Source organism: Prosopis cineraria, unplaced genomic scaffold (genome assembly GCF_029017545.1).
Source record: "Prosopis cineraria cultivar Desert tree isolate PC_DT_omini unplaced genomic scaffold, ASM2901754v1 PC12, whole genome shotgun sequence".
In the NCBI taxonomy this organism is placed as follows: domain Eukaryota; kingdom Viridiplantae; phylum Streptophyta; class Magnoliopsida; order Fabales; family Fabaceae; genus Prosopis; species Prosopis cineraria.
The window spans coordinates 14024670-14049940 of record NW_026555343.1 but is presented as its reverse complement, the minus strand read 5'-3'; the positions used below and the strand labels follow the sequence as shown (position 1 = coordinate 14049940).

The window sequence follows — 25271 nt, the reverse complement described above, 5'->3', positions numbered from 1 at the left end:
CTTCAAATATTAGACCGTTGGCACGAAGACACGATCCTAAGTAATGCCGAAATCTACACCCAAATAGTTCGGTAAACGGGCTGTCTTTCAAAATGGAGAGACCATGCCATAAGTTTCGCAAGATTCCTGATTTTTTTTAGAACATGCTAAGTCTCAAAGAAATAAGGAAAAAATAGAGAATCTAGTCAACACTCGATCAAGACTCACATAATTTACATTTTACTAGCCCTTTTCAGGTCTTAGTTTTTAATCTGTAATTTTCAAACACTTCAATAGAATTACACACTTGTTCTACCAAAGCTTACTATCTTTTTACATCCGAGTGAACCATGGTAAGGAAACTCAGGACTCTCTCGTTATCTATTGAGACTCAATGTCTCTGGCATGCTTGGTATTTTTTGTTTAACCACGAATAATTTATGGCACGCCTGGTGAGACCTATGTAACAAAGATGGCAAGGACGCGAAAAGACAAAATGACTGATGGAACAGGTGCTGGTTCTCACCAACCAGAAGGGATCTCTATGCAGCAGAATTAGAACACTTATCGCCCGATGTTGGAGCAGCTGATCATTGTGAGCACGTAGTGTTGGTGACAATAGGTAGCAGCAGTATGACCCTAGCTCCAAGTCAAGAAGTGGCCAACCTACCCATTGATCATATCCAACAGACCTGTGGTAAAAGTGCTGTGAGCAATTCAAGATCAAATGGATAAGCAGTTGGAAGAAAACCAAAGGTTCTTTACAATATCCCTAAAAAATATCAGAACGCAGGGAGAAAGAACGACAACAGATCATGATGCAGGTTTTTACATGAAAGCATGAAGAGTATAGTCATATTATTGAAAGGCACTCATCAGGAAGCAGGCTCGAACATAGGGCTGCTCCGGGGTAGCCATGCTAGAGTCAATATAGGTGCTGGCCATCGAGCCCGCACACTTATAAGAAACATCCCTAACCACCAAGTATTTACACACACTCATCCGCTAATTATCCTTCGTATTATCTACAAGATCCTAGCACAAGTAGCACAGGGGGGCACAGTGGTGATCTCGAAATGCAGGTCGAGCCTTAGAACCAACTGGTGAATATGGAGGCTCTAAGGGACACCATTCAAGATATATATGGACTAGGGCTGAGGCCAATTGGCCGCCCTACCTTCTCAAAACCTTTTCCAGAGTATATAGATAGGGACCAACCCATACCCTCAGGGGTATAAGATCCCTGACTTCACATTGTTCTAAGGAGACAGGACATAGTAAACCTTGGAGCACATTGGGAGATTCATAATCCAGTGTGGTGAAATTGCTAATTATGAGAACTTCACTAACTTAAAGCTGGGTTGTTTTTTCTAAATACTCTCATGGGCTCGGCATTCACATGGTATACGTCACTACCTTGTAACTCAATCATCAGCTAGATGGAGATGAAGCAGAAGTTCCACATCTAGTTATATAAAGTAGAGCCAGAAGTCAGCATAGCAAAAACTCTGCAAGCTCACACAGTGGGCTAGAGAGATAGCAGACCAATAGTTGGTGAGGTTCAAATGTCTAAGAGCAGGGTGCCACATATCACTTCTAAAAATTGAATTTGTCAAGCTGGCATAAGCAGGTTTTGGTATAGAGCTTCAAAAGAAATTCCAGGGGATGGAATTTCAAGATTTCTATGAACTTGCAGCTAGGATGTGGGGTTATGAGGAGTTACTCAAGGAAGATGACCATTGCCGATAGGACTACAGCTGGGACCTATTTTGGGGACCTAGACATAGCGGTGGTAGAACTGAAGAATGCTGGTAACTGCACATGCTTGGCTCTGGTTAGAAAGGCTGAAGAATTGATCAAAATACCGAAGTAGTCCAATACACCTTTGATATGACTAAAACAGAGGAAATTTTTTATTTCCTCCCCAAGAAAACTTTATCTCCCTACCCATGGATCATAAGATTCCTTTGAAGGAAGATTAGAGAGGGAAGAAATACTGTAAGTATTATCACTCATGGAGTCATAGTACTAAGGTGTGCTGAGGATTCAAGAACGTCATCCAGGACCAGATCAATAAGGGACATTCCTTAAGGAAGAATCCATAGTAGTAGACGAAGACCCATTTCTCCCATTTGCTATGGTCAACATGGTTGAGATAACCTCTGGCAAATGATGGCACAAGAAGGGTGATGGTAAGCAGAAGGATGGGAGACCTTGAAACGTTTAGAATAGGGGTGAAGTAACTTAAAGATACTCTAAGACAGTATGGGACCGCCTGGGGAAGCCTACAGGTTGGTCCAATAAGAGCAGGTCTTTTGAATGGGATATAAGCTTGGAAGGGGTAGAAAATGAAAGGCCTAGACGTCTCCAAAGTAGTTTAGGACCACTTGGGGGAAACTTAGAAAAGAGACAGTCAGTAAAAAAAAGAAGAATGGCAAATGGCCCTCAGGATGGGATGTTGGCCTAAGGGGATTAGTGACGACTGAACCAGATGGATCTAAGGTAGTCTGGGACCGCTTAGGAGAACTATCTAGCAAATTTGACTTCTTCATAAAGTACTCAGCATCCCTAGATCAGGAAAACCATTCATAGAGACACCAACGGGCTGGGATATAGGCCTCGACAACTTACTGTTACCATCATTAACACTATCAGAGAATAGCACAGAGCTTCCTTCAAAACCAAAAGCCCCTCAGGGCTCAAGTAGGTTCATTACGTCACCTGGCAACATACCACTTCTGACATAGAGAGTTATGAGGCACAAAAAATTCTTAGCTACCTTAACAAGAACCCAGAAGCGACGTCTTCAGTGAAAACAGGCTACACAGAGGTACTTTAAGTAGTAAAAAACTAAGGTATAGGATATCCCCGACATTCAATAGGAGGCTAGCAAGTTCATAAGAAAGTCCACCGAGGATCAGGATGAAGGAAGCGAGGTCAAAAATCAAAAAAAAGGGGACCATTCATATTAGAGAAATACCGCTCAACCTTTGCTGCATGGTCTCGTTAACGCTACCTTCTCAATTTCAGTCCACCACTATCAATACTTAGGACCAGCGAGAGCAGAACTCCTCGGGGCCGACATAGATAGGCCTGCATCAGTATTGCCTAAGGGAGCTAAGAGAAGAGGAAGAGTACAAGCCTATAAACACACAGGCACAGAAGAAAAAGATTACAGAGCCCATCTGCCAAATTACGTTGCAAGCAATATAAGGAAAACCAAAGCAGGCTATCCTGGAGAAACTCAGCATGAAGATGACTCAGCACTTGAAGCCCTTATACATCAAGGCATATTTCGATGGGAGACTGATGACTAGGGTCCTCGTTGATAATGGCTCAGCGGTGAACATTCTGCCAACCCACATGATGGTCAAGATGGGGCAAAAGGAGCACGACTTAATGTTGACTGAGGTATCGGTAGTAGGGTTCATTGGGACTACATCTAAGGTCCTTGGCATACTACTATTACAGGTTGATGTCGGGACCAAGTCATCATTAATGGCCTTTTTTGTGATCAGCACCACAGCTTAATACTAGGCTCTCCTGGGATAGGATGGTTGTATAATCTACAGGAGAAACTAGAAAACTACGGACCCGAGGTCTATAGGATCGAAGTTGTATATGAAGATGAGACCTAGAAAATAGCACAACTACACGAGCTAGACCCTGCACCTCTAAAATTCAAAGACATAGCCCTAGAGGACTAGGATCTACTAGAAGAAGTAAACCCCAGATCCTTAGAAGAGCCAAGGGTCACATTCATTAACTTACTATTAGATAAAGAACAGAAGGATGCCATCAAGCTAACACTGTTGGAATTCAAGGACTACTTTGCATGGGATTATGATGAAATGCTAAGGCTGGCTAGGCAGCTGGTCGAACATAGGCTTCCTATAAAGCCAAACCATAAACCGCCCGAAAGATGTTAGTAGAGGTGGAGCTACGAGTAAAGAAGGATATCAAATGCCTCCTAAGGGCTGGATTCATATAGCCCTGCAGATATGCTCAGTGGCTCTAAAACATAGTCCCCATAATCAAGAAGAACAGAAAACTATGAGTTTGCCTGGATTTTTGAAACATAAACATGGCCACACCTAAAGACATGTATGCAATGCCTATTGCAGATATGATAATAGATGCTGGGGCTGGAAATGTTTTATTGTCATCTATGGATTGCTTCTTTAGATACAATTAGATATTTATCGCCAAAGAAGACATTCACTCCATTGAAACTTTCAAAGGCATAGTTATGCCCTTTGGACTAAAGAATGCTGAGACCACTTATCAACAGGCTATGAATGCCATCTTTCACGATATGATAGGAAAGTACCTAGAAGTATATATAGATGACATAATAATAAAGTCTAAGAAGGCACATGATCATATTGAACATTTGAGGATAAGTTTCCTCTGGATGAGGGAGGTCGACCTTAAGTTAAATCCATTAAAGTGTGCTTTCGGTGTAACTGCAGGTAACTTCCTTGGATTCCTAGTCCAGAGAAGGGGGATTGAAGAAGACTGGAACAAAGCACGGGCCATCTTGGAGAAAGTAGAACAAGGCGATGTTATTAACTTCGTACGAAAACAAATCATATTTCATTTTAGGATTCCTCAAACGATTACAACAGACCATGGGACAATGTTCACCGAAAGTGAATTCAAGGCCTTCGTTGAGGAAAGTGGGATTAATTTATTAGCATCCTTACCATATTATCCTCAGGTGAACGGATAGGTTGAAGCTTCCAAAAAGATCATCCTCTGAATTATAAAGAAAATAATTGAAGAGAATCCTTGAGAATGGCATGAACAATTGGCTGAGACATTGTGGGCGTACCGAACATCTAAGAGAAAAGCTACTAGCATGAGCTTGTATGTGTTAACATATGGGCACGAGGCCGTTTTACCTATGAAAATAGCAGTTCCCTTACTACGCGTTACGAGTAGTCTAGGAAGACCGTTTGATGACTATAATGAAGCCATGATGAATGAGTTAATCTAGTTAGATGAAATTCACTTACAAGCACTCGATCATATGATTGCCCAGAAGAAAGAAGTTTCAAGAATATACAATAAGAGGATAAGACAGAAACATTTTCAGGTAGGCAAAATTGTATGGAAACTTATGTTACCACTTAGTTCTAAAGGCCGAGCACTTGGTAAGTTTCACCTAATTGGGAAGGACTGTTCAACGTAGACGAAGTACTTAGAGGGAACACGTATATGTTAGCTAACGTCAATAGAGTTCCACACAGACAGGCTATAAATGACAAATATTTGAAAAAGTATTAGCCGTTGTTATAATAGGAAAGCAATAAAGGACTTGAGGCCTAAAATGACCTCTGGGCATACAAAACTTGCACAGTAAGAAAAAATGTTTGTTTTTTATTACAATGATTGAATCGTGTTACAAGGAATAAAGAATAAAAAAATAAAAAAATGTGTGTATTTATACATAAGTACACTATTTACAAAGGCTACACATAAGCTCCCACGTTGACAGGGCCGAGTCTAGATCCGCCGAAAGGGTCTGGTAACGTGTGAGGACCATTTTAAACTCAAGCATAGCTTGAAGCTTAGCATCCGAGATGGTCTGCACCTCTTCCAGTACCTTGGTAGCAACCTCCAACTCAGGTTCTGCCGAACCATCCTTAACCTTAACCTTCGCTAACTCTTCTTCAGCCACTGTGAGTTGGCGCCTTAAGTCCGCCACCTTAGCCCATAATACCCATAGATTATCAACACGGGGGGAAATCTCCTGGATGCGGTCAGTAGCAATAGTCGTCCGGGTCTTGGTGATCAAATATTCATCCCTCACTACCTAGTTCTTTAAATATTTAGATAGAAGGGGGAGTTCTTTACAGCATTAGCTGACAATGCCATAACATGCCGGGACTTGAGCTCGCAGGAACGCCAACTCAAACATGGAGACCGCCTTCACCATAGCTTCGAGAGCTCGGATCATTTCCTCAAAATTTTATTTAGGGATGAGGAAGGGATCATAGTTAAGGTAGAATTAGATGACTCTCCAAGCATCCAATATGACATTAGCTTTAGGGACGCGAATGCAAGAGAAGAGACCATATGTAGGCACCACCTCTAGTGTAGCCAGCTGAAGAAAATAAAATAACATTAGTAAAAGACCAAAACAAAGCTAGCAGGAATAGAAATAAAAGAAAACAAAGACTATTCATGATTTGGGTCCACGAGAGCTTTGTCTTTGCTCATAGAAGGGGGAAGAATACGTGTAGATCGTGCCGCCAAGCGCAGAGCTTTCTCTACATGGTCCGTCAGAGTGGAGGAACTCGCTTAACCTTGCACTAAGCCACCTTGAGCAGAGACTAGAGTGGTCAAATCATCACTTACGGGCTTCGCTTGTAACCCCTTAGAGCTCTTACCTTATTAGATATTTTTTTAGGAGGGAAGGATTAGACTGAGTGGGGAGACCATCTAGGGGCCTACAGTAGCGACAGGGTCTTGGATCCTAAGCTCTAACTTATCATTTGAGGGGGCAACAGTAGCTTCTCCTTGATCAAGAGTAGCCCTGACATCTTTTGGACCACCTGGAATTGTGGTAGACAGGATTGTTCCCTGACCTTCATTGTAACACTTGCCTTGAGTGTTATCCAAAAATCACATAATTCAAACAAACTAAGTGTGGTTAAGGAGTTGATCCTCTAACCAACTTAAGAAATAAATCATTTAAAACCTTAAAAATAATTATAGGTTCTACCTATAGCACACGGAAGCAAGTTAGACGAAAATGGAATAAAAAGATGCTGTCATGACAGTAATTTATTGCTGTCATGACAGCCCTCCTGGGCCAACTTCCAGGAGGCGGTGTTCCGTCATTCGACCTCCGATTGAAGTGATTTTAAAGCTCACACGTCACATTCAAAGGGTACTATAAGTGTACCAAATTTCAAAAAGATCCAACGGTCGGATTAAAAATTAGACATGTTAAAAGATTGACTATTTTTGCTGTCATGACAGCTAAAAAGCTGTCATGACAGCACTTCCGGACCAACTTCCGGAGTGCACCATTTCATCATCTGACCTCCGATCGGAGTGATTCCAAAGCCCACATGTCACTTTTAAAGAATACTATTAGCATACTAAATTTTGAAAAGATCCAACGGACGGATTGAATTTTGTGCAGGTTACAAAATCAACACTGTAGCTGTCATGACAGCAATTTAATGCTGTCATGACAGCACCTCCAGACCAAATTCCGGAGTGCGTCGTTTCTCTGTCCGATATCCGATCGACGTGATTCCAAAGCCCACACGAAGCTTATAAAAGGTTTTACTTGTGACCCAAATTTTAGAGAAATCCAACGGTCGGATTAAGATTTGGACACCCGGATGCAAAAGTGCAGCTTTTTGGTAAAAACCATTTTCAAAATTGTCCAAATCCCATCCTAATGGTCACAAACCTGTGGAAACACTTTGGACACGTCAAATAAGATTAAAAACACTTGATAGAACATTCAAATGATGGAAAACCCCCATACATCAAAATTTGACCACCCGGGTGCCATTTCCTAAAATGGACCCTAAACCCCCAAAATGCACAAATCATACAAGAGTGGTCACAAATCAATCCAAATACCATGTATTTATATAAATACATATGCTAAACATTTTCACTTGGCTCAGAGCTCCTTGTGGGGCCCACGCACCCACTCTCTCTATCCAAGCTGTATGTTTTCCCATAGCACACCATTTGCAATGCAACCACTTTGCATTTGCTTATAAAATCACATATATATCAAAATAAAGATCTGCTTGTAATAGAAACTTGGTCTACTAAGTAAATCCATCAAAACCACACACCATAACCAAGTTTCCTAGCCACAAGTCTGCAAACAGACAAAAATTCATACACAAGCACACAATCCACACATATTCACACACACACACACAATCATATCCTACTGGCACCCTAATCTTAAATACATTACAATATATTTGCTCAAAAGAAAGGGGTTGCAGTTCTTTACAAATCACAAGCAAACCCCTAGCTTTGCTCTTTTCCCCGTCCACCACTGGATCCTTCGCCTGGACCTAGAATATTGAAAAGAAAGGGGTGAGACAACCACAGTCTCAGTAACAGTGAAATCTATATTGATTATTACAAAGTAAGCCATAATTAAATAAATGAATAATAAATTCAACATAGTATATAATTTAGCCATTTAAAATGCATGAATGCATGACCTAGGCCGGTATGGCCTTTCATGACCAACAGAATGCCCCCTGGCACTCTTTAACTCGCAGGTAAACCTTATACCTACTTGTACCTCCACAGGCACAAAACATAATCTAAGGCATGATCTAATCCACCGAACCGCCTATGCCCCTTCGACGTGAATCCTGAGCAGTCAAAGCTAACTCCCTCCCAGAGCCAGCCCACTTACTCTCCATGTGAGGGCTACCTTGGCCTAGGCACTCAACCTCACACTTCATATGTCGGATTCCCTCCCCCACTGAGAGGTGTCGAACACTCAATACACTAACCACTTTAGTGCACTGAGCCCACAATACGTAAGACAACACTGAGTACTGACAGTGTGCCATAGAATATCAAAAATCCACACCTTCTCATTGGTGAACTCCCACCGAGATCATGCCTTTTACTCTTGTCTACCTTTCCTGAGTATTGACCATTCAACACTCTAAAGTAGTATAATATTTATAAATCTCATTTCCATAAAAACATTGTTATTAAACAATTAGAAAACATATTTGCACTATAATCAAAGTAGTACCCCATAACCCCTTATAAAGCACATTTAATCTTTTAAAACATGTAATGCATGATAACTAGTAATATTTATTCAAAAATAGCTAAAACAAAGTAATAAGAAATATAAATTCCCCTGTTACCTCAACCCTTTGGTACTAAAAGGGTTCCCCTTGTACAAAATAGGGCTCGGCTTGTTCCTTACTTCTCAATAAGTTCCACCAACAATTTTCTACAACATATAAGTGATCCACATCACTTATCATGACAAATAGTATTAATGAAGACTATAACTTATACCACACAACTTAGGTCAATGAGTCATAATCCACCCTAATGGTCCATATATTAAACCAACCATTCACATAGTATCACTTAACCACCAAAACCATTTATTAGCCATCACTAGGCTAATTTTCAATTTATATAATTTTTTTAATCAATTAAAAACCTTTACTTAGTGCCACCAACTTTCACCATTAGCCCTTATAATGAAAACCAAACCTTAATTTAAATCTTATTGGGCTCAAATAGCAAAATTATAACTAAATCAATAGGCTTAAACCATTGAGGAGCAAAAACCCAATTTCTCAAGGTTTATTTTGTGCCCAAAACACCTCTTTTCATCCAATTATTCACTCAAAACATTAGATCACTATATAGAAACTCAAAACATGCTCCCTAGAATCCAAAGAAACAAAAGCTTACAAGAATAAAGCCTTTGGGATCAAAATCCAAAAATTTCCTCTTCCAAAAATTGAAGAAAATCAAGAGAAAGAGAAGAGGATTGAAGTAGGGAGTTTACCTATCGTGTAGCCGAGCTCGCAACGGTCGCAAAGACTCCTAGATCCAAGCCTAACTCCCTCCCTTTCTCTTCTCTTCTTCCTCTCTCTCTCTCTCCCGTTTGTGCGTTTGCTTCCTTTCTCATTTTCTCTGCGTTTCTGCATCAGTTTGCTCCTTAAAATGCTGGTCAAAAACTTTGGGGAAAATTACAAGAAAGGGCCCAACATTTTTTATTATTGCACAAAAGCCCGGGTCAACTTTGGTAATTTTTCCCATAGTTAAAAATCAAATAAAACCAAACTTTTGCTTAGTAAAATTCAAACTCTGGGCCTCTATTAAATTATTCTAAATTTTAATTTAATTATAGATATTTTATTTTATTTTTGTTTATTTTTTTTAAATAAATTTGAGTCTTAAAATTTTTAGGATGTTACATTCTCCCCTCCTTTAAAAAGGATTTTGTCCCCAAAATCCAAGCTAATACATGAACCAAAGAGATAAACATACCTAGGGAAACAACTGTGGATATTCCTTCCTCATTTGATCCTCAGTCTCCCAGGTTGCATCTCCCGGAGCTGTCCCTTTCCAAATCACTTTTACCAACCGGATTGTTTTATTTCTGAGTTGCTTATCCTTAGCATCCACAATACGATCTGGTTCAGTCCGGTAGGTTAAATTCTCTTGAATTTCAACCTCCTCAGGTTCTATCACATGCGACGGGTCTGGCTGGTACTTCTTCAATTGTGACACATGAAACACGTTGTGTAGACCCGCTAACTGAGGCGGTAATGCCAACTGATAAGCCACCGGCCCAACTTTCTTCAAAACCTCAAAAGGACCCATATATCGAGGAGATAACTTTTTAGCCCGAATTGAGCGTCCAACGCCTGTCAATGGGGAAACTTTGAGGAAGACATGATCCCCAATCTCAAAAGACAAGTCCTTACGACGATTATCTGCATAACTTTTCTGTCTACTCTGTGCTGTAAGAAGTTTTTGTTGGATCAATTTGATTTTCTCTGTGGTCTCATCTACCACATCCGGTCCCATCATTGTCCTCTCACTCAACTCATACCAACAAAGAGGCGATCTGCATCGTCTTCCATACAATGCTTCATAAGGAGCCATTTGAATACTGGCATGATAACTGTTATTATAAGCAAACTCTGCCAGAGGTAAATGCTTATCCCAGCTTCCCTGAAGCTCTAGGGCACATGACCTCAACATATCCTCTAATGTCTGGATCGTCCGCTCAGTTTGTCCATCCGTTTGTGGATGATAAGACGTACTAATTTCAGATCTGTACCCATAGCCCTTTGCATAGCTTGCCATAAATTCGATGTAAACCGAGGATCACGGTCTGAAACAATATCCCTCGGTACCCCATGTAGTCGCACAATCTCCTTAATGTAGATCTCAGCATACCTATCAACCGTATAGGTGGTCTTGACCGGTAAGAAATGTGCTGACTTAGTCAAACGATCTACAATTACCCAGATAGAGTCAAAACTAGCCTGGGTCCTCGGCAAACCAGATACAAAATCCATTGAAATACTCTCCCATTTCCATTTAGGAATCTCCAAAGGCTGTAATAACCCCGATGGCTTTTGGTGCTCTATTTTGACCTTCTGACAGGTCAAACACTTACTAACATACTCTGTGACATCCTTTTTCATGCCTGGCCACCACCAATGACGCTGCATGTCATGATACATCTTAGTAGCACCGGGATGAAGGGTGTAGCTACTTCGATGTGCCTCATCCAACAATTTCTTCCGAATAGACTCATTGTTAGGAATACACACCCTATCCTTGAAAACCACATACCCATCATCACTAAACCAATAGTCCATTATCTCACCATTCTCGATGTCTTGACTTATTTTTGACAAAATCGGATCTTGAAGCTGAGCATCTCGTATCTCTTTCCAAAATTCATTAGAAATAACCATAGTATTAAGACCATTCAAAGAGAACTTAGTCATACCCAAAAAATTTCAACCAAAGATTCCATCAATCTATGCTCCCGAACCATTAAATAGGCTACATGTAAGGTCTTGCGACTAAGAGCATCTGCTACCACATTTGCTTTCCCCGAATGATACTTAAATTCAAAATTATAATCTTTAAGAAACTCCATCCAACGTCTCTGTCTCATATTCAGCTCTTTTTGATCCACCAGGTACTTGAGACTTTTATGGTCGCTCATGACCCTGAACTCTGTTCCATAAAGATAATGACGCCAGATCTTTAACGCAAAGACCACCGCAGCCAACTCGAGATCATGTGTTGGATAATTCTCCTCATGCGGTCTAAGTTGTCTAGATGCATATGCCACTGCTCTCTCATCTTGCATTAGAACACAACCAAGACCCTTATGAGAGGCATCAGTATACACATCATAGGGCTTTTGAGGATCCGAAATCACCAATACTGGAGCTGTTGTTAACCTTTCTTTCAACTCAAGAAAAGCTGTCTCGCACTTATCATCCCAGATAAATGGCCTATCCTTCCTTGTGAGTCTAGTCAAAGGCATAGAAATCTGAGAGAAACCTTTGATAAAACGCCGGTAGTAACCTGCTAATCCCAGAAAACTACGGATCTCAGTTATCGATTTTGGTCTCTCCCATTGCATGACTGCTTCAACTTTATATGGATCAACTGCAATACCATTTGCCGACACGATATGTCCCAAGAACCTAACCTCTCTCATCCAAAACTCGCACTTACTGAGCTTGGCATATAGCTTATGATCTCGCAGAAACCTTAGGACAGTCCTCAAGTGTCTGGCATGCTGCTCCTCATCTTTAGAGTAGATCAGTATATCGTCAATAAAAACTACCACAAACTGATCCAAGAAAGGTCGAAAAATGCGGTTCATATAGTCCATGAAAACCGCAGGCGCATTAGTCAGCCCGAATGGCATAACCAAAAACTCATAATGACCATATCGAGTCCTGAAAGCAGTCTTTGCCACATCCTTCTCACTAACTCTTAGCTGATGGTACCCTGAACGTAAATCAATTTTAGAGAAAATCGTGGCACCAACCAACTGATCTAAGAGATCATCGATGCGAGGCAGTGGGTACTTGTTCTTCACCGTAACCTTATTCAACTGCCTGTAATCGATACACAATCTTAAACTACCATCCTTCTTCTTCACAAATAAGACAGGAGATCCCCAAGGAGAAACACTAGGTCTAATAAATCCCTTATCTAACAGCTCCTCAAGTTGCTTCTTCAACTCAGCTAACTCTGAAGGAGCCATTCTATAGGGAGCCTTTGAAATTGGCTGAGTCCCCGGTACCAGGTCAATTGAGAATTCAACCTCACGTTCTGGAGGTAATCCTGATACATCCTCAGAAAACACCTCTGGGAACTCCCTAACAACCTCAATTTCATCCACTATACCTGTCTCAGACCCTTGGGTAGCGAGCACTACCACGTAAGCCTCACATCCCTGCTCAATCAACCTTTCAACTTGTAAAGAAGAAAGAAAACAAGAATGACCAGGGTATTCTTTGATCACCTCCGGTACTTCTACCAAAGTCACTGTCTTAGCCACACAATCTAAGACAGCACCATAAGCTGTCAACCAATCCATACCAATAATTAAATCAATCCCTTGCATAGGTAATTTGATCATATTCACCCAAGTCGATCGCCCATTAAAAGTCATCTTAGTCCTACACACCACACTGGATCGACCAACCAAACCAGAAGTAGAGGAAACTTCTATATCATGGGGCAACTGGTCAACAGGCATAGCCATTCTATCTAAGCGCTCGGCAGAAATAAAAGAATGCGTCGCACCACAATCAAACAAAGCTTCTAAATCGAGGCCACAGATAGAAACCATACCAGTGATTAGATTCGATGACTTCCTAGCCTCCTCCTGAGATACTGTATACTCTACCAGGAATCACGTTCCTCCGGTCCGAGCTCTCATGTAAATCAGGGCAGTCACGGATCAAATGGCCTAACTTTCCACACTTGTAGCAAGCAAAGCAGCGACCAAAATGAACCCTACCACATCTATTGCAAGGTGACCTCGCTGTGCTTAGAATTGGGGCTTGACTGGTTTGTGAAGAACGTGCTGGAGCATTCCCAGAGAAACGAGAACCCCCAGATCTCATATTACCACCCCGATTACCTTGAAATCTTGAACCCCTATTTAAATTTCGATTACCAGAAGCAGAAGAAGACCTGATTCTAAAGGAGCCACTAGAAGAAGAACCAGAGCTAAAACCCATTCTCTTGGATACACCACCAGTAGGAGCTAACCCAAAAGAAAATCGACCTCGTGTATCCCTACTCCGGCTACTCTCTGTGTCTCGGCCTCGACGAGCGGCAATCCTCAGACGATTGCACATCTCATCATATGTCGCCTCGCCTAACAAAGATAGCTGCTGGCGGTATTCTGGCCTCATCTTTTCTAATAACCTCTTTGCTTTCCACTTGCTATCATTAGAAGCCTTCAGATATGTTGAGAACTTAGACAGCTGATTGAATTTTCTTATAAAAGTCTCCTCGTCTAAGTCCCCCTGCTGAAATGCATGAAACTCTGCCTCTTTCTCATCTCTGAAAGCTGGCGGAAAGTGAAAATCATAAAATCTTTCTTTAAATTCATCCCAAGACATAGATCTTCCATCTGTGGGCTTAACAGAATCCCACCAATGCTTGGCTTCACCAACAAGCTGCATCGTAGCCAAGATAACCTTCTGCTCAGATGTACACCTCACAACAGTAAATAACTGCTCCATCCGATCCAACCACTCTTCAGCTTTCCCATCAAGCATACTACCATCATATGTAGTCGGATTAGAGCGAGAGAATTCCTTCCAAGGTTCAGATATGTCATCCTCTCGATTATTAACAACTGGTGCATGAGCTCCCATAGTACTAGAAGATCCCTGCCCAGCACTTAGGTCAACATGCTGATCTGGAACAGTATGACTTCTAAGATTTTGCTGTATATCCACCATAACTTCAAGCAGCCTAGCCATGACTGCATCTGTCCCCTGTGGTGGAGGTGGAGGTGGAGGTGGAGAGGTAGAGGTGGTGGTCGTTCCTCATTCCTCGATCTACCCCTTCCCCTTCGAGCCATATTAGAACTGAAAGGTGTACGGCTACAAGCGTACGGACCTTTCTCCCCTCCTAAAGGAACAAGCCAGAGAAAGAAAAACCATATTAGTCCAGGTTAGTGGTAGAAGGGAAAGAGCATAAAAGTAATGTATTTAAGGTGCCAAGTAGGAAAAAGGAATCATAAACCTAAAACTGATACCAAATGTAACACTTGCCTTGAGTGTTATCCAAAAATCACATAATTCAAACAAACTAAGTGTGGTTAAGGAGTTGATCCTCTAACCAACTTAAGAAATAAATCATTTAAAACCTTAAAAATAATTATAGGTTCTACCTATAGCGCACGGAAGCAAGTTAGACGAAAATGGAATAAAAAGATGCTGTCATGACAGTAATTTATTGCTGTCATGACAGCCCTCCTGGGCCAACTTCCAGGAGGCGGTGTTCCGTCATTCGACCTCCGATTGAAGTGATTTTAAAGCTCACACGTCACATTCAAAGGGTACTATAAGTGTACCAAATTTCAAAAAGATCCAACGGTCGGATTAAAAATTAGACATGTTAAAAGATTGACTATTTTTGCTGTCATGACAGCTAAAAAGCTGTCATGACAGCACTTCCGGACCAACTTCCGGAGTGCACCATTTCATCATCTGACCTCCGATCGGAGTGATTCCAAAGCCCACATGTCACTTTTAAAGAATACTATTAGCATACTAAATTTTGAAAAGATCCAACGGACGGATTGAATTTTGTGCAGGTTACAAAATCAACACTGTAGCTGTCATGACAGCAATTTAATGCTGTCATGACAGCACCTCCAGACCAAATTCCGGAGTGCGTCGTTTCTCCGTCCGATATCCGATCGACGTGATTCCAAAGCCCACACGAAGCTTATAAAAGGTTTTACTTGTGACCCAAATTTTAGAGAAATCCAACGGTCGGATTAAGATTTGGACACCCGGATGCAAAAGTGCAGCTTTTTGGTAAAAACCATTTTCAAAATTGTCCAAATCCCATCCTAATGGTCACAAACCTGTGGAAACACTTTGGACACGTCAAATAAGATTAAAAACACTTGATAGAACATTCAAATGATGGAAAACCCCCATACATCAAAATTTGACCACCCGGGTGCCATTTCCTAAAATGGACCCTAAACCCCCAAAATGCACAAATCATACAAGAGTGGTCACAAATCAATCCAAATACCATGTATTTATATAAATACATATGCTAAACATTTTCACTTGGCTCAGAGCTCCTTGTGGGGCCCACGCACCCACTCTCTCTATCCAAGCTGTATGTTTTCCCATAGCACACCATTTGCAATGCAACCACTTTGCATTTGCTTATAAAATCACATATATATCAAAATAAAGATCTGCTTGTAATAGAAACTTGGTCTACTAAGTAAATCCATCAAAACCACACACCATAACTAAGTTTCCTAGCCACAAGTCTGCAAACAGACAAAAATTCATACACAAGCACACAATCCACACATATTCACACACACACACACAATCATATCCTACTGGCACCCTAATCTTAAATACATTACAATATATTTGCTCAAAAGAAAGGGGTTGCAGTTCTTTACAAATCACAAGCAAACCCCTAGCTTTGCTCTTTTCCCCGTCCACCACTGGATCCTTCGCCTGGACCTAGAATATTGAAAAGAAAGGGGTGAGACAACCACAGTCTCAGTAACAGTGAAATCTATATTGATTATTACAAAGTAAGCCATAATTAAATAAATGAATAATAAATTCAACATAGTATATAATTTAGCCATTTAAAATGCATGAATGCATGACCTAGGCCGGTATGGCCTTTCATGACCAACAGAATGCCCCCTGGCACTCTTTAACTCGCAGGTAAACCTTATACCTACTTGTACCTCCACAGGCACAAAACATAATCTAAGGCATGATCTAATCCACCGAACCGCCTATGCCCCTTCGACGTGAATCCTGAGCAGTCAAAGCTAACTCCCTCCCAGAGCCAGCCCAACTTACTCTCCATGTGAGGGCTACCTTGGCCTAGGCACTCAACCTCACACTTCATATGTCGGATTCCCTCCCCCACTGAGAGGTGTCGAACACTCAATACACTAACCACTTTAGTGCACTGAGCCCACAATACGTAAGACAACACTGAGTACTGACAGTGTGCCATAGAATATCAAAAATCCACACCTTCTCATTGGTGAACTCCCACCGAGATCATGCCTTTTACTCTTGTCTACCTTTCCTGAGTATTGACCATTCAACACTCTAAAGTAGTATAATATTTATAAATCTCATTTCCATAAAAACATTGTTATTAAACAATTAGAAAACATATTTGCACTATAATCAAAGTAGTACCCCATAACCCCTTATAAAGCACATTTAATCTTTTAAAACATGTAATGCATGATAACTAGTAATATTTATTCAAAAATAGCTAAAACAAAGTAATAAGAAATATAAATTCCCCTGTTACCTCAACCCTTTGGTACTAAAAGGGTTCCCCTTGTACAAATGGGGCTCGGCTTGTTCCTTACTTCTCAATAAGTTCCACCAACAATTTTCTACAACATATAAGTGATCCACATCACTTATCATGACAAATAGTATTAATGAAGACTATAACTTATACCACACAACTTAGGTCAATGAGTCATAATCCACCCTAATGGTCCATATATTAAACCAACCATTCACATAGTATCACTTAACCACCAAAACCATTTATTAACCATCACTAGGCTAATTTTCAATTTATATAATTTTTTTAATCAATTAAAAACCTTTACTTAGTGCCACCAACTTTCACCATTAGCCCTTATAATGAAAACCAAACCTTAATTTAAATCTTATTGGGCTCAAATAGCAAAATTATAACTAAATCAATAGGCTTAAACCATTGAGGAGCAAAAACCTAATTTCTCAAGGTTTATTTTGTGCCCAAAACACCTCTTTTCATCCAATTATTCACTCAAAACATTAAATCACTATATAGAAACTTCAAAACATGCTCCCTAGAATCCAAAGAAACAAAAGCTTACAAGAATAAAGCCTTTGGGATCAAAATCCAAAAATTTCCTCTTCCAAAAATTGAAGAAAATCAAGAGAAAGAGAAGAGGATTGAAGTAGGGAGTTTATCTATCGTGTAGCCGAGCTCGCAACGGTCGCAAAGACTCCTAGATCCAAGCCTAACTCCCTCCCTTTCTCTTCTCTTCTTCCTCTCTCTCTCTCTCCCGTTTGTGCGTTTGCTTCCTTTCTCATTTTCTCTGCGTTTCTGCATCAGTTTGCTCCTTAAAATGCTGGTCAAAAACTTTGGGGAAAATTACAAGAAAGGGCCCAACATTTTTTATTATTGCACAAAAGCCCGGGTCAACTTTGGTAATTTTTCCCATAGTTAAAAATCAAATAAAACCAAACTTTTGTTTAGTAAAATTCGAACTCTGGGCCTCTATTAAATTATTCTAAATTTTAATTTAATTATAGATATTTTATTTTATTTTTTGTTTATTTTTTTTAAATAAATTTGAGTCTTAAAATTTTTTTTAGGATGTTACATTCATCATGTTTTACTACCCCTCAAACCACCTCTTGAGCAACTTCAACTGAGTCTATGGGTGTAAGCTCAGGAGTGGCGGCAGCTTGAAAGGGGACCATTTGGAGATTGAGGTGCTAGGTTTCCTTTTCCCCTTAGTGAATCGGACTCACTCTGCTATCAACAGAGTCTGCTGATAAGATCATCATCCGTTGGCACTTATATATGCACCTCCCCTTTTGAGGTATGGGGCTGATCTAGAGGGGGTAGAGGCAGGTTAGTCAAGGGATAGGGGCATTGTCTTCTTTCTCCTCTTACCCTCAAGAGAGGGAGATGGAGCTCGCTTTCTCTTATCTAGAATATCTCCTTAGTCGGGGCGATTAGAGGAGCTCTTTTTGGCCCCAGACTTTTTAGAGACTGAGAGAATAGAAATTTGGGAGAAAGCATCGTCTTGCTCTATCCCGTGAACCACGGTCCTCACGGAAGCAGCCGTTGGGGTCTTGGAAGTGGCAAGGGCATTAATGTTGCCCCTTAAAAGGGTTACCAATGTATGGGACTGTGTCCAATCACGGCCTACATAAAACAAGGCAGGTTTAGTCTAAGGAAACAAAATGAAAAGGATAAAACTAAGATAGATGCAGAGGAAGTACTTATTGGTATGGCTTTTTATTATGCACCTAAAGCACTTGGGCCACCATTTGTTGAAGCGGAGGCAAGCATCTCTATCTACAAGTTCCACCTTGCACTACCTCTAAGTGGTAAGTGGAACGGCTATCTGATCAATAGCCTCCTGGTCTACCAACTCCACGATGATTTGAGGGGACAAGCCTCATGGGATGCACTGGCTAAGTCTAAACTGGCCCGCCACTAGTTGAGGATGATAAGACTCTAAGTATACTCTGAGAGACTTAGAGGAAGAGCCAGTATACAGCAGCCACATCTTCTGGGGAGTGGTGGCTGAGAGGAAGACCTCGTCCCTTAGAGGATTGGAGGGCTTATTCTTCTTTTCCACTATATACTTGTACCAAGTGGGAAGGCAATGGTCAGGGATGTTGAAAGCTTTTAAGGTCCTCCCCAAGGACCAGCTTTGTTGATAAAAGAACTCGAAGAAGTTCTTCAACTACACCAGTGGATGACTACCCAAAAGACAAGTGAAGGGGTGGTTGGCAGGGGAATCATCTGGGAAGTGCTCCACCAAAGGTTGGGGAAGTAAGCCATCGTCCATAGCTTTAAAAACCAAACAGGCCTATGGAAGTTGCTGAAGGGCTTCTTAAGCAGCAACTCCCTCATGCCGTCAAAGAGATGGTATCAGAATATAGTCCCTAGGGCTATTTAGTTGCCATAGAGAAGGGACTAGACAATCCTTAAATGCAGCTGTACAGCCTTCCCTCCTCCCAAGGCCAAGATCCATTGGCTTAGTAGGATCCAGATGAAGACCAGGTGCTCCGTGGCAGTAACAAGCTTGAAGGCTAACTTTTCTAAGAACAGTTTTATAATCTTTGTATAGGAGCCTGCGCCCTTGATCCTATTCTCCAAACCAGCAGGAAGAGTAGTATTGGAATCGTGCTTCTTGAGGATTGCGTAGAAGTTCTCCTCCCCGGTGATGGGCAGCCCCAAGAACATGAAGACGTCCCATAGCGTGAGGGATATCGGGCTGAGCTCAAAGATGAAAGCATTGCAGCCTAGAGCCCAGAAGCTGAGGAGAGCTATCAGAAGGTCTATGGGGACGTCAACATTGGCTAGAGATAGTTGAATCAGGTCGTATAGACCCATCTCCTTCCATTGAGGTGCATGATCTGACTTCAAACGCTTCACCCAGTTGACCCAAGCATGAGGGGACCGGGGCCAGTTCTTAAGCTTTCTGTAGGATGACTCAGGGAAGGGCGAGGTCATTTGGGCTAAGACCAGATTGCGAAGAGAGGTCAGTGGCCATGGGTTCGACTGCGTAGGGGCATTTACATCAGATAGGTCGAGAGAAATTGTCAGGTACCTGACATCGCTTTTGTTGGAGATTTGGAAACTCTAAGGCAAAGTGCTAGACAAAAAGGAAGCACAGTTAGAGCTAAAATAGAAGGGCGAGACATGAGAAGCGAGAAACTTACCAGAAGGCCGCTGATTCGTGGAATGACGAACTCTCTTGAAAAAAGAAATGAACAAGAAATAGGATAGGAAACCAGGTCAATGGAAAAAAAGGTTTTTTCAGACCACAAAATGCATACCGTTATAAGCCCACCTAATTGGTTCATCGGGTTACGGATAGTTGCCAGAAAATCTGGCTGACTACTAATTGAAGTAGAGGAAGGGGCAACGACAAAAGAAGCAGATGAAGCCATTTGAGAATTAAGTTAGGAAAGGATTTTAGCAGACTAAAGACTTAAAGTTCAAGAAATGGCAAAGAAAGTAAGAGAAGTGACCAGAGCCCGGAAATAAGTTTATATCGTAGAGGGCATTCAAAAATGAAGCAACGTTTCAATTTTTTCAAACATGCCATATGGCTTATGTTGCTAGCCATTGGCATACATGGGGAATTTTTAAGCTAAATATAAAATGTCACTCAAATAGGTCACAAGGCTAGTTGGGCTAGGTAGTTGAAGCGTCAAGCCCAATATAAACTAAAGAGGCTAGCCCCGAAGCTCAATAAAGTCCACCACAAATAAACATGTTGAGATCCTGACAGCATCAAATATTAGATCGTTGACATGAAGACACGATCCTAAGTAATGCCGAAATCTATGCCCAAATAGTATAGTGAAACGGGCTATCTTTCAAAATGGAAAGACCGTGCTGTAAGTTTCGTGAGATTCTTGATTCTTCAGTAGAACATGCTAAGTCTCAAAGAAATGGCTTTTGCTATCAGACACTATAAATAGAAATAAGGAAAAAATAGAGAATCCAGTCAGCACTCGATCAAGACTTGCATAATTTACATTTACTAGCCCTTTTCAATTCTTAATTTTTAGTCTGTAATTTTCAAACACTTCAATAGAATTACACACTTGTTCCACCAAAGGCTACTATCTTTTTACATCTGAGTGAACTATAGTAAGGGAACTCGAGACCCTCTCGTTATCTATTGAGACTTATCGTCTCTAGCACGTCTGGTATTTGTTGTTCAACCACGAACAAGTATTGATAATATAAATTTATTATAAAATAAATGATATATAAAAGATATGCAAACTTTGATTTAATTGAAAATAAATATCTTAATATACAATAAAGTTCTAATATATATTATCCTCAGGATGAAAAGACCAAAAGAACCACCATTGACGCATAAAAGTATAAAGGGTATATATGTAATTGATGGGAAGACGAGAAAGGACTAAAAGCTGAATATATAATAGATTTAGATAGTTTTTTTTAACCAGAAATAGATTTAGATAGATGGACTTTACCATTAGCCCAAGAGGGATAAATGGACTTAACCTAAAAACAAATGGAGTTCATGACTAGCCCCAACCTGAAAATAAACTACATATAGGCAAGGCCAATCCATCATCATTACTTTATTAGAAAAAGATAAATATGACTCCTGCATCTTAAATACATTGATTATTTTTAATCATAACCCTAATGTATTAAACCAAGACACACGTTGAACACATCCAAATCAAGTAACATTTCATTTTCATTTCCTTCTTCAAAGCTTTGTGACATTTTAGGGATAACAACACCTGTGCCATCATCATATGAATTTTAGGGGTGATCACCGCTACCAAGAACTCCATATGCCGGGTACAATTGCTCGCCATCATGAACTTCATGAGGCCTATCTACAGGTCCATAAAATAAAATAAGACCGATCAAAAAAATAAGTTCTCCAATCCGACGAAGAAGCAGAATGCGATTTCCAAGAGGAAAATATCCTAAAAGGAAAAGAAGTAGGATGAAGGAAATGAAAATAAATGAAATGACTTTCACAAGATCTCCAAGCAAAGCATTATTGCCAATAACCAAATATATGGCAGCCATAAATGCCACTGGCATGGTTCTAAGAGCCAAGTGCGCAAAAAGCCTAGCAAGAAAATAAGCTCGTATAGCGTAACGACGATCACCCAGATGCATCCATAGAAGAACAATAGAACCGAAAATGGAGCTATACATGGAGATCGTATTGAAAGCCATGAATTTGAATAGTTTTTTATCAACCAACACTACTATGCCTTTGTTCTTAGGTATTGAATCATTAGAAGAGTAAACCCTACTTGGTACTGTGAAACCAGCTGCGAATGTCACTATTGCTATAAGTACATCCCCAAGGATGAGTGTGTTGGCTGCATAGTTAACATTCCATTCTATATTGGCTACGCATTGTACTCCCAACATATCCTTTCTGAGGGGGACACCTGTTGTTCTTAATATCATACTTGCTCGACACTATGTGGTAATCAAATGAAACAAGTAAATGTTGATGACTTTCTAAAGTCTTCCATAAAAATGGAATCATCTAGAGTTAAAACTTTTAAGAAAATACTTCAAGAGAAATAATGGATTGATAAATATACCTCTTGATGTGTCATTGGATGTTTAGCCTGCATCAAAACAATATCTCTAGCGTTTAAGCCTTTGTCATTTACAAGGTTCGCATTTGTCCTTTTATCTTATGATAGATGGAGCAGTGTCCAAAGATACAATTTTCTTGAAGCCAAATGCAATGGCGCATCTCCATCTAGGTCTTTCTCATTCACATTTTTAGGATTGATATTTGAGTGTTTTAATAGGAACCTTACCATTTTGTTTTGTCCATTCTCTGCTGCAATGTGTAGAATGTTTTGACCTTTATTATTAAGCCAGAATCTGGTATAAGGACATTCTAAGCGAAGCACTTGTTTAACCACCTGAACACGGCTACTTTGGCAAGCAATGTGAATCAGAAGATCGCCATTTGAGTTTTGTTGAAATGCAACAAGATTAGATTTGTTTAGAAGTTCATGAACACCTTCCACATAACCAATGTATGCTGCATAATGAAGAGGAGTATTTCTGTGTTCATCTCTAAAATACATGAGTCCCTCTTTTTCGTGTAATATATTCTTCAAGAAAGCTACATGTAAAAGCAAACAAACATCTATAATAAATGAAAGCGTGGTGGGACAAACACAAAAGCAGCATTTGATTAAGGATTAAATGGTAAATTGGGCATACATTATATATTTAGGAGTGTCTGAAATCTTAAATTCATTTTTAATGCAATAATAATCTTTTTTAATTTTTGAAAACATTACAATCTAATTCCTTCTATTAACAAAAGTTAAATTTTATTTATAATTCATCAAAAAATGACAAAAAATAACATAAAAAATTATAGAAAAAGATAAAAAAGTTCAATAAAGTACCCAAAAATTTTAACTAATCAACTATATAATAATTAAATTAACTTTTGTTAAAAGTAAAAGGTCAGATTGCACCAATTTCAAAAGTTAAAAGAAACATTACACTAATAAAAAAAAGTTTAATATTACAGACGTTCCTCAATTTATAGTTTAAGCGTCATACCCTTTTATTAATGAATTTGGCATCACACACATGTACATACTAATATTGCTTTCTGATATGGCAGCATGAAGTGGAGAGTTCCCATGACTCTTGTGAATGACCCGGCCTGAGGGAAACGGAATCTGCAAAAGACGATGAAGAATTCTCACATCCTCATCTGCACAGCCACATATATTGGTGATTCAGCTGGGTGAGTGTCCCAATAGAGGGGCCAAGTACTTTCACTTTGTTCACTTAAAAGGAAATTCAGCCCCTCAAGATATTTGCTTAGAATAGTTTCATGCAAAGCTCTCCTCCCAAGTTTATTTGGTAACATAACAAAGTCATCCTTACTGCTAGCATCATCAAATTTGGACAAGATGACTCTCATCACTCCAATATTTTTAGCTCTTGCGGCAACATGAATCGCAGTATCTTTCCTATTGTTTGTCACTACTAGCGAAAAATTGTTATCGACAAGCAGCTCTACGATCCTTTCTCTCCCATATTCAGCCGCAACATGAAGCAAAGAATCACCCGTAGGAGTGGCTTGATGCAAAACAGTGGAACAATCAATTTGTTTCTCTCTACATAATTCCTCTAAACATCCAAAAATTATTTACATCATTCTTATTATTACGAACAGCGTTGTACAACTCATGACTCATGGTATCTTCAATAAGGCCAATTGGAATTTGATTATCTGATGCACTAAACCACTTCTTTATCAGTTCCTGCAGCTTTTCATAGCATGGCGTCTTCCAGTTTGAATTCTTCGCTTCCATAGGAATTTCCACCTGGTTCGAATTTCTCGTAGTAGAAGTAAGATGATGCTAAAGGATCCTGCAGCAAGGAATGGAAAAAACACGATGTGCAATTAGAAGAGTAGCAAGAGAAGAAATAGACTTGAAAGAGATAAAACAACTCAAGAACAAGAGTTTTAAAGCTGAGGAACAAGAAGAAATGGAAATGATCGAGATCCGTGAAGAAGATGCAGGAGCAGCTAGCTGCAAGAGACAAAGCGAAACATGTGTTTCAATCAGATTTGTAAGTTAGAAACTCACAGAGAAAAAAAAAAAAAAAAAGAGTGGTTATAGAATAAGGGATGCTGATGTTGAAGAAGTTGACGAAGGACAGATAAAGATACACTGAGGTTGGTAGCATTGTAACCAAAGCCAGAAGGCAAGAGTAATGCTAAAGTATTAATATATATTATAAAATGCGGTGTCTTGATCACATGATTATGTCTTCTGAATTGCTTTAAGATAACATAATTCATGTCACGCCCGGTCAGTTATGGGCTATTAATTATATATTTGTTTAATATTATCCCTATTTGGATTTATTAATTATGTGAAAAAAACATAATATAAATTTGAAATTTTTTTATTTGAATAAGGGTAAAACTGGTTGGGAAAAAAAAAGAACATGGATACAATTGAAATTTTATTCTATTTTTAAATAAAATTAATAATCTAATCATCTCTAATTGTGTCATGCTCCAAAAATAGAAGGCAAATGGCATGACATGCAAATATATCACACATCCCTTAAGCTTCAAAGTGAGAAATTTTTCAATTTTCAAAACATAGTTTGATTTATATTAAAATTATGACATTGTTAATAGTATTTGTTATAATGAAAGTTTTAATATTTTT

General features: G+C 39.8%; 1 protein-coding gene across 1 annotated transcript; it reads right to left on the bottom strand.

Annotated features, from left to right (window-relative positions):
• Nucleotides 1–21834: 21834 nt before the first annotated feature.
• Nucleotides 21835–24398, bottom strand: LOC129289137 (protein ACCELERATED CELL DEATH 6-like). Its single transcript, XM_054925947.1, has 6 exons — nt 24254–24398; nt 23968–24162; nt 23675–23791; nt 22869–23182; nt 22086–22515; nt 21835–22004 (listed from the first exon to the last, which is right to left on the bottom strand). Exons 1-6 carry the CDS (start codon nt 24396–24398, stop codon nt 21835–21837), a joined length of 1371 nt encoding a protein of 456 aa, XP_054781922.1.
• Between the last annotated feature and the right edge of the window lie 873 nt (nt 24399–25271).